Raw genomic sequence first — 11,090 nt, 5'->3', positions numbered from 1 at the left:
CGTAGTTACATGTTGAGCCCAAATATATATGAGTGTAGGGAGTTATGAGACTTAACATCCTTGAACTCAGCTATGCGCTGTGCCTAAGTACATATGTGGGTGAGGCTAACTGGCAAACCTAATATATTTAGACTCAACTACGCGTTGAGCCTAAGTATATGTGGGTATGGCTAATTGCCAAATCCACTATCTTTGGACTTAGCTATATACTGAGTCCAAGTACATGTGAGTCTAGCAAGTTTCCAAACCTAACATCCTTGAACATAACTATGTGCTGAGACCAAGTACATGTAAACTTGACGAGCTGCTGGATCAAACATCCTTAGACTAAACTATACACCAGGCTCAAATATATATATGAGCATGAATGGATACAGAACCAACAACCTTTTTAGGGCCTATATTGGACCATAAGATTTTATTTGTTTATTTTTTATGACCTTTAATATAAAATATTAAGGTTAAAGATACTTACCTCTAAACACCTTTAGGTGTATAAAAGTTTTCTAAGGATCTACCACTTTTTCATTAATGTTAATGATGTGTAAGAGATATTTATTTATTATTAATACCATTAAAAGAAAATTACTTTCCAGTTCATTTTTTATACAAAAAGACAAGACTTATAAGCTATAAATACCTTATGAATCCTTCAAGCTCTAGGTTCACAAATCACTATTCTCTACTACACATATATTTTTGAGCATCTCTCTTTAAAATATCATTTCACTCTCTCTAAAAAGATACCTACTTAAGTATCTGAGAGGCTTCAAATCTACCGAAAAAGAACTTTTATAAGTATCAGTCATCGACCACCTTGACTTACTAGAAACTAGGAATTAGCCATTGAGCACCTTAGTTAGAAAGAATGAATTAGATTGCTTGATCCAATAGATAAACATATTATCTAACACATAAGCTTTGCTCCTAAACTACTTGAATAAAAAAACATATGATAGAAACTAGGATAAATATTAAGGTTTTTTTTCTTTTCCTGTTAATTGATACATATCAAACATACTAGAAGATCCTCTAGGTATACAAGTATTTGCTAAATATTAAAATAAAATAAAATATACATCACAAGAAAACAAATTAATGACTACACATCTTACCAGTTACATATAACTCCATGTATAATACCAAAATGAAATTATAGTTACCACCAATATATTGATCATAAAAATATGAATCAAGTGCAACTCCCTCCTATACAAGATTTTAGAGCATAAACTTTACAATTTGTTGACAATGTTGTTTGCCAAGAATATAAAAATTACATGACTTGGTTTTGTTGAACAAATTAAATAGAGGGAATTAAAGAAGGAGTTAGAAAAGGACATAGGAAAGAGAAATTAAGGGTTCTAGTAGAGATATAATTATTGATGAGATGAAGTTAATTTATAGGGTTTTTGAAATATAAAAGAAGAATGGATTTTGAAATTTATTAATATTCTTCAAAAAGGGTACTGTTAATTATCTCTTAGTTAAAAAACATCTAATAATTTATTGGGTACTATACAAAGTATTTGAAATACAGGAAGGAAATAAAAGAAAAAGAAAGATGATATTTTCAATGTTAATTTTAAGAGAAAGTATTGTGGCTTTTTTTTAAAAAAAAATTGAATTGCATTTACTTTGTAGGGTTTTTAAGAGAAAATAAAAATGTTGGTATTTTTAAAATGATATTTTAATGTTATTTTTAAAATAAATTATTGTAGCAAATCAAAGGGTCTCCTCTTTTATTACCTTCCCTCTGATTTGGTTTTGCATTTTTTTTTTATGAATTGAATTCCATAAGAATTCAAATAAATACAAATTAAAAGTTTTTAATTTGTAATATATTATTTTTTTCATCGATTATGGTTTTATGATCTCAATTGCAGTTTAGGTTAAGTAACTCAAATTTTTTTAATTAATTTTTTTAAATTATATTTTTTAATATTGAATCGATAAAAAATTAACATGGAAAATAATCTAGTTTATTAAGAAATAAAATGATAGGTTAACCAAAATACAACGTGGCAAAAAAGGAAAAAAAATTTGTTTTAGGAAATAAGAATGAGATATACCTTATTTTATTAAATATGAATTGAAAATTGCGAATAGTCTCTCTTTTTTATCAAAATGGGGAGATGAATCTAATACACAAATTGACCAGTTGCTTATCACTAAAATAGAAAAATTATATGCACATATATGTATATTACGAAACATAAAGATACGAAACATAAATACAATATTAATTATTTTAACTATTTATGGAAGGGTCCCCATGGTAGGACTGAATGATCCAAGGTATCAAAGCTGGAAAGCAAAAGGTGATGAGAATAAGATAAACTTGCGACGACGACAATAACAATGCATTTTAATTTGGCAGATATACGAGGAGGAGGAGGAGCTTCAAGACTACTCCTCCAATGGTTAAGATTCTCAGGCTTTTAGGTTTTATTGTTTCTCTGATAATTCAGAACTACACCACTGCAAACGGGAAGATCCATCATCATAAGTTTGTGGTATCTACATCTCTCTCTCTCTCTCTCTTCTCATCTCTCCTTCTTTTCATCTCCTCTCTCATCCAGTTGTTATTGCAGGTGAAATCAGCATCCTTTACTCGACTGTGTACTACAAAGGAAATCTTAACAGTAAATGGGAAATTCCCAGGGCCAACTTTGGAAGCCTATACTGGAGATGAACTCAGAGTAACTGTCTACAATAGAGCAAAATATAACATCACTCTCCACTGGTAGGTGCTCCCTTGCCTTCGTACAAAAATTCAAACCGTTTTTTCACAAAAGATAGTTTGATGAATTGCTGTGTGGTGTGGGCATGGGGTTATGGAAATGGTGTAACGAAAATGGCAGGCATGGAGCTAGACAAGTAAGAAATCCATGGTCAGATGGGCCTGAATACATCACACAGTGCCCTATTCAGCCAGGAAGAAGGTTTAACTACAAAATCACATTGACTACCGAAGAAGGAACAATATGGTGGCATGCGCATAACAGCTGGGCAAGAGCAACAGTCCATGGTGCCCTCATTATTTATCCAAAGCATGGATCGCATTATCCCTTCCCCAAGCCCCACGCTGAGTTTCCAATTATACTAGGTCTCTCTCTCCCCCTGTATAATAATACTATATAATATAATACTAATAATAGTAATAGTAATAATAATAATATCTTAATAAAAAAACATTAATTAATATTTATAACTCATTTATATAAAATTCTATTAACTCTCACATGTGTTCATTCATCTAGAAGAACATGTTCTTCTATTTAACATATGTGTGCTCATTCTTACAGGAATCTATGGTTTAATGATACTTGAGATTAATGTGATATTGATTTTTGACGAAGTTATCCTTCTGGTTTAATTGGCATAAGTTTTGAATTTAATTGTTATAAAAGTTTTGATTTTATGTTTTTGATATTTTATAATATTTATATAAAATTTATTTCATTTCTTTGGCTTTTGAGAATAAAATAAAAACTCATATAAAAATTTAAAAAAAGCCCAAAAATTTAAAACAAATCAACGTACATTAATAAAAAAAATTAACTACTTTATTTTATTTTTTTATATTTTTTGAAATAAATAAAAAATATTTCTAATGTAAATAACAAAATTTTAAAAGTAACTTATAGTAATAAATAAATATAATGTTGTCAAAAAAATTTAACAATCTGTTTTTTGAGTCTTTAATCAATATTTCATTTTTTCTTTTTAAATTGAAACCAATAAGGAGCTAACACGTGATCCCCTCCCCTTAAAAAATTAAAATTAATTTAAAAATAGGTTTATTACAGACAGAGAGACCTTTGCTGAGAACTCAATCTCTCAAATTAAAACTATAAAATTATCTCTGTTAAAAATTGATACCGTAGTATCATTAAACCGGAGGTTTATATACTTTTTGGCATGGCTTGTTGAGAATCAGTATTGATTCTCAATTTACTATTATTATTGTTGTTGTAGTGGAGGCTGGATGAAATTAATTGCTGCCTCAATAATTATTCAATTGAAGAAAATCTCAATTAAAAGAAGAATCAAATGATGATGAATAAAACGCAATGAAATAGTTTGGGACACTTGATTTTAACTGCTAGCTGCAAGTATGAGAGTGTGTGTGTGTAATGCCGAGGCTGGTTTTTACGTGCGTAGGAGAGTGGTGGAAGAAAGATGTGATGAAAATACCTGGAGATGCAAATATAACAGGTGGTGAGCCAACTCTCTCAGCTGCGTTCACCATCAATGGAGAACCAGGATATATGTATCCATGCTCCAAAGCAGGTACGTATATATGCTAGCTCAAGGAAGATTCTTGCTCAAACTGGTTTCGTTCGAGGGCACAGGTGCTTGCGTACCTTTGAAAAATGATGGCCAAATGATTTGCTTAATATATTGTGCATGCAGGCACCTTTAAAATGATGGTGGAGCAGGGAAAAACCTATCTCCTTCGGATAATCAACGCGGTATTAGATGAAAATATGTTCTTTTCCATAGCAAAACACAAACTGACGATAGTAGGAAAAGATGGGTGTTACCTGAAACCATTTACATCAGACTATCTAATGATCACCCCTGGCCAAACCATGGATGTTTTATTTGAAGCAAACCAACCTCCCAGCCACTATTCCATGGCTTCTAGGGCATACTCAAGTGCTTTTGGGGCTGGTTTTGATAACACAACAACAACAGCCATCGTAGAATACCATGGCATTTTTCATTTACTGCAATCTCCTCATGTTTCACCTCTTCCTCCATACAATGGAACACAAGCATCCACAGACTTCACGAAGCAATTTCGAAGTCTAGTAAAAGCCAACGTTCCACAAAAAGTTAACACTCGTTTGTTTTTTACCATATCTGTCAACCTCCTTAACTGTAGTACTAATAAGCCTTGCGCGGGTCCTTTTGGCAAGAGATTCGCAGCTAGTATAAATAACATTAGCTTTGTTAATCCTCCATCTTTGGACATCCTTCAAGCTTACTATTATGGGGTTGCTGGTGTTTTTAAAAGAAATTTTCCTCGTAAACCTCCTAACGAGTTCAATTACACTGTTGAGAATCTCCCAGCTAACCTTTTGACACCAAGTTTTGGTACTAAGGTGAGAGTTTTGGAGTACAATGCAAGTGTTGAGATCATTCTTCAAGGGACAAATATATTAGCTGCTGATAACCATCCCATCCATTTACATGGCTACAACTTTTATGTGGTTGGAAAAGGATTTGGGAATTTTGATCCCAATAAGGATCCTTCAAAATATAATCTTGATGATCCACCTGAGGAGACTACAGTTGGAGTTCCTCATAATGGATGGGCAGTGATCAGATTCAAAGCAGATAACCCAGGTAAGAAATTAAAATAATTTTACTTGTTTTTACTTTTTTTTGTATCTTTGATGTTATGTAATATTGTTATGTAATGTCCCTTATGCATACCTTTTATAGTAGTGATAGATTTCTAGGTAAAAATCTAGTGGGGTGTCATGCATTATTGCGGATTCCAACTATTGAAATGTCATGGGCTATATTGAAACTTAAGAAAGATCAAAGCTTCTTATAAAGAATATTTAAACTACAGGTTATGTGAAAAAAATAAACATAAGATTTTAGAAGGATTGAAATTTACTTTTTCATATTTGGAGGGATCCTACAATTATTTTCTGTCTCTTTAAACATAATAGGTTGTGCCATCTAAGTTGTGTTCAGTTAGGGTGTTAAGATAAAAAGGATAAAAACATATTTTGAAGATATAAAGATAAAAACATAAAATAATTTTTTCTCTAAAATAATTTTATAGTTCATTTTTATATTTTTAAAATAGAAAATATATGAAGACATGTTCTCTCTATCTTTATTGTTTTTTGTCTTTTATATTCCGAGATAGTAATTAGATGTTATTTTAGAATTTATTCAACTCTAGCAAAATCTTTGAGGTTATATATATATATATATATATATATTTGCATAATTCTTTTTTCCTACGGATAGTAAAAACATTAATCAATTTGAAAAATTTATTTATTTTAGAGAAAAATATTATTATTTATGAAAAGAATTGCATAAGATGCATATTATGTTAATCATCTTGTTAGCAAACTAAAGTGATTAAGAGCATGTCCAGCTATATATATACGAATAAGTAAATATTTATTATATCTTTTTCATTGTGTTCATATAAAGAAAGGCATCCTTTAGTTACATCTTCATGTTTTTCTTATAAACAATCATATCTCATATCAAACATTAATTTATCTTTTCATTTAATATAAAGAGTTATGAGCATAAATAATTACAAGTATTACATCATAATGAACAACGATCATAACCCTACTAAAAATCAAAACCTTGCATCGATCACAACTTTACATAAAGAAAAGTTAATGGTTTTAAACTACTTTAATTATTTTATAGCTAGAAAAAACCTTAAATGAATGTAAAGCTTTTAAGGGTCTCTCAATTTAAATATATAATAATTTGGGTTTGGTTCCTTTCTTGGAATGAAAAACTTGTGTGGGGTAAGCTCTAAACCTACAATGACTTTTTTGTTAAATACTTTTATATTGTCTCTTCATCTTTAATTTGTTTATTTTTTTAAACTTGTGCCCTTTATTTTAATTTGATTATTTTAGATCAAGTTGTTAGTTCCACACTTATATAAATATTCATACACTAATATTATTTTGTACATAGCTTGAATTAATATTATTCTTATTAACATGTAGGGGTGTGGCTGCTACATTGCCATATCGAGCGTCATGTAACATGGGGAATGGAAATGGTGTTTCTTGTGAAAAATGGTGTTTCTCCTCAAGCTCGAATTCTCAAACCTCCTCGTGACTTACTAAAATGTTGAAAGCATGCTTGTATGCATAATTAGTTCTCAAATCCTATTTGTTATCTCTTCCTATTATGCCTCTAGATCAAATTTCTTATAATTCAAGTTTTTTTTCTTAATTTTCTCATGTGGGTTACACTTCCTAATTATTTATAAGAATATTATTATTGAGATTTTAAGGAACTTCATAAAATAAAGTGGATTACTATATATATATATATATATAGTGAATAACTTAAAACACCCTATCTTAATTGTATCACACTCTATATATACAACAATTATATGAATATACTAAAGATCTTTCCAACTAAAGGCAATTAATAGTTAAAGTTATAAAATAAAAGATATTTTGATTCTTAAAAGTTTTAGTTTTCTTTTTTGGTTAATTTGACAATAAAATGTGTTTTTATAGCATATTCAAACTTTATTTTGGTGTTTTATATAGAAGCTTTTAACAAGCACATGCAAACTATAGGAAAATTAAATAAAATATTTTGACTACCACTAATAATGGATAATTAAAAAGAATCAGGTGTGTCTAACATCGATTAAATACTGGGATAAATTGACAAAATCAAAAGATTTGAAATTTAATTGATAATGAATAAGTTAAGAGCTAAGTAAGGTTTTGTGAGTTGCCACAATATTAACTTGATAGGTCTAAAAGTTGAATGAATAATAAAAACATATTAGATCGATCCTAGTCAATTCAAGTTAACATGTCAACTTTATGACCCGAGTTATTAACATGACCTTAACGAGCTAACCTGATTAGCCATCTATCTCTTTCTTTTCTCTTCCTTTCTTTTCTCCCTAGATAGGTCTTCTTTAGACTCGAGTGGGATGGAATTTTGAAATAAATTAAAGAATTATTAGAGAATCATAGACTAAACTGAATGAAGTCGAAAAAAGTATCTTGCACGTTTATTACAAGCATTAGAATGCAAAAGAAGTCATCACTTGGGGAGATACATGTAACTTCATTCGACCTTTAATGATGGCCTTCTTTAGTGTCTTTGTAATTTCTTCAATGAGGCCTTCCTTCCAAGGTGGCCTGTGGCTAGGATCGAGCTAGCTCTAGTATAACTCTAATGACCAATTCTTCTTCTCTTCATTTTGTTCATTTCTTTCTCTCTCCACCCAGTTTCCGTGCCTGGTTTTTTCTCTATCGAAGTATAAAGATGCATTTTTTTCTTAATTTAAATTCTAGTCCATCTACTTTTATTCCTTTTTAAAACAAAATATATGTATTATTCTCCATAAAATCAAGTTCAACCCAACATTATGATGTTTTCTCGACACCACAAGAACCCATACCAAGCTAATCAAACCAAAATAAAAAGCCTAATATCAATTAAACGCATTGTGTAAGCCTATTTAAGGATTGAAATGAATAACAAAAAAAATGGTAATGAAAAAAAAATTGAAAGAGCAAAAAAATATAAAATGAAAGAAAGACAAACAATGAATAAACAGTAAAATACCTAGCTCCCTCTCTCTCTCTCTCTCTCTCTATATATATATATATATATATATATATATATATATATATGTTAGGGCTATGTAACTATTGGTTAGAGCGTGAGTCATCTTTAAACTATTTATTTATCTCTAGACTAAATTGAAGATAAAAAAAGTCTTCTTTATTTTCATTGATATGAGCTTTGTTAAGATCATATTATTATAATATAATATCACCCTCATTAACTCTATAACTATTGGACAAAGCATGAATTATATTTAAATTATTTATTTATCTTTAAATTAAATTAAAAATAAAAATTAGTTTTTTATTTTATTTTTATTGATACGAGCTTTAATAAGATCATATTACTGTCATTTGACACCATTCTAATAAAAATAAAAATAAAGATAAAAATAAAAATAAAAGACCTAAAATATAACTCATATTATTATTACGAGTCATGTCTTAAAGCATTGTTAATTCCATAGTGCTTCTTGTTTTTTCTCTTAAACATTATTTATTTTATATTTTATCCTTACAATTGATGTTTGCATTGATTTATATGTCACAATTCACTTTAGTTTGCATTTAGTTACCTGTATGGAGTCTCTAAGACTGTTTCATATGTGGATTAAATATTAACTTTATGAAAAATTATTTTATTTTATTATTGGAAAAGGTTTAAAAGGCCAAGGAGTGAAATTAAGAAAAAAACTACAATATAATCCCTAAATTTTAATTTTTTATATTTATTCTTATTATTTAAGGATTTTATGTTTAGGTTTAACTTTATTTTATTTGTGTTTTGAAGCCTGCATGTTGGGGGACAAAGGAGAAAGTCATGGAAAGATTGTGAGGAAAGAAAAAATATTTGGTTGCCTATATTCCATAGAAAAAAAAAATTTATCTTATTATTATTGGGTTCATGTTAAAGAGTGGAGTTCCATGAAAGTAATGTAAAACTTATATCTATTAAAAAAAGAATATCCAGAGAAAGTTTATTTAAACCATTCTAGTTTTGTTTGAACTAATCTTATAATGTTTTTGGGGTTAAAAAAAAATTATTTAAGTTTTTATGATGTTCTATAGATTTAAAAATTAAAAACTCAACTTTCTAGAACTAGACAATAAGAGGTCATTTGCCTAGACTAACAATAAGCTATCCATTTTATTTAAAGAATTTAGACAAAAGACACAGATCATCCATTAAAAAAACATGAAAGTATCAAATGCATGAGCCTAAAATTAGAGATGCATGCGTGTTTGGAATCCTTTTTTAGGCAAAGCGTGCTAGCAAATTCTCCTAAGCCGAATATCTTACCTTTTTATATTTATTCTTTATTTGTTTTTTAATCAAAATCACCACAAACAAAATAATTAAAAAGATATTAACCAACTTCACTATAGTTTTCAAATATGATTATAATTTTTATAATAACAACAACAATTACTTTATAAATTATAATATGTGAGTTTAATATGAAAAACTTATATAAAAAAATATTCTTAAGAATATTAATTAAAATTAAAATATCTATTTTGTTATTTCTTATTATAAAGTTTTTACATTATTTATAATTAATTATTCTATATTTTTTATTTTATCACTTATAAATTGTCGAGTTTTTTTATTAAATTTTAATTTTTACATCATGATAAGTTTCTGTTTAAAAAAATAAAGTTGAGAACTTCGAAACTTAATTTTCAAGTTGTTTTCACTGGAAAAATATCCTACAAGCAATATAAGAACTTTAATAACCCATCTCTAACCTTAAAATACGTTTTAATTTCCTAAAAAATAAAAAACTAATTCAAATAAAATAATTATGGACTCTAATTTTATTTTTAGGTATGATTAAAGGGTAAAATAACCACATTTAAACTCCCCTATCTAAGACTAAGATTGATTTAAAAAAAAAGTCATAATATGATCTTTTGAAATCATTTTTTCTCTTCCTTTTCTAATGATTTTTTCTCTCATCTCCTAGAATTTAAAAACTGGAATGTGATAAAATAAATTTTGAGGACTAAAAAGTCAAAATATAAAACTCCAAGGATCAAATTATAAAAAATAAAATCTTTAAAGACTAAAATAAAATTTTAATAGGCAATTAAAAACTTTCATCCAAATTGTACCTTTTCTCTATAAAAAACGAAAATATTTTTATAGGTAATTTAGCATGTTCTGTCTATTATTCTAATGAAAACTCTTAATAGAGATATTAATATAAAAATATATAGTTTTGATATAAAATTGATAGTACTTAAATAGTTTTGGAATATATTTAAGGTTTGTAATTTAAAAGAGAGAGAAAGAGAGATTTCTCCATTAAAAAATCAATTGCTTTATATATATATAACCTATTTTCTTTTCAAAAACAAATTATCCAATAAAAAATGATAGAATATGCAAATTTGTTGAAAGTGAAAAGAAGTATATCAAAGTTACAACTATTTTTTTATAAAAAATAAAACTATAATATATAATAGGCATCTTAATATTTTTATAGAATATGATTTTTATCATTTAAATTAAAAATTATTATGAAGAGTTATATTGTTAACTAAAAAAAATTATATTAGATTTATAAAAAAATAATTTCTTATATTGCTAAAAAGTACTTGTATGTAAAAAAGAAAAGAAAAATATGTCGTTAATGTTTTTTTTTATTATTTAAATAACGGTGAAAAATGAATATTGCCTTATCCGTAAAAGGTGGAACGTATTCAAAGCACATAAATGCAATCTACTACTAATAGCTAACCCTTTCATTC

The 11,090-nt window shown here is 27.9% G+C and overlaps 1 protein-coding gene across 1 annotated transcript; it reads left to right on the top strand.

The window, feature by feature from the left end:
• Positions 1-2,420: 2,420 nt before the first annotated feature.
• Positions 2,421-6,865, top strand: LAC14 (laccase 14). The gene is made up of 6 exons (XM_011014356.1): positions 2,421-2,516; positions 2,595-2,746; positions 2,865-3,109; positions 4,168-4,296; positions 4,420-5,358; positions 6,735-6,865. The coding sequence occupies exons 1-6, from the start codon at positions 2,421-2,423 to the stop codon at positions 6,863-6,865; spliced, it is 1,692 nt and encodes a 563-aa protein (XP_011012658.1).
• Positions 6,866-11,090: the final 4,225 nt, after the last annotated feature.

This window comes from Populus euphratica, unplaced genomic scaffold, assembly GCF_000495115.2.
Source record: "Populus euphratica unplaced genomic scaffold, PopEup_1.0 scaffold1080.1, whole genome shotgun sequence".
Classification (NCBI taxonomy): domain Eukaryota; kingdom Viridiplantae; phylum Streptophyta; class Magnoliopsida; order Malpighiales; family Salicaceae; genus Populus; species Populus euphratica.
Note: the sequence above shows the minus strand (reverse complement) of the source record. Positions and strands in the feature narration are given on the sequence as shown.

Bases quoted from the DNA above. Each gene is read 5' to 3' on its own strand.
- LAC14 (XM_011014356.1), top strand. From the start codon at position 2,421: ATGGTTAAGATTCTCAGGCTTTTAGGTTTTATTGTTTCTCTGATAATT. The intron at 3,110-4,167 runs GTCTCTCTCTCC...TTACGTGCGTAG, and splicing joins TGAGTTTCCAATTATACTAG to GAGAGTGGTGGAAGAAAGAT. The intron at 5,359-6,734 runs GTAAGAAATTAA...ATTAACATGTAG, and splicing joins ATTCAAAGCAGATAACCCAG to GGGTGTGGCTGCTACATTGC.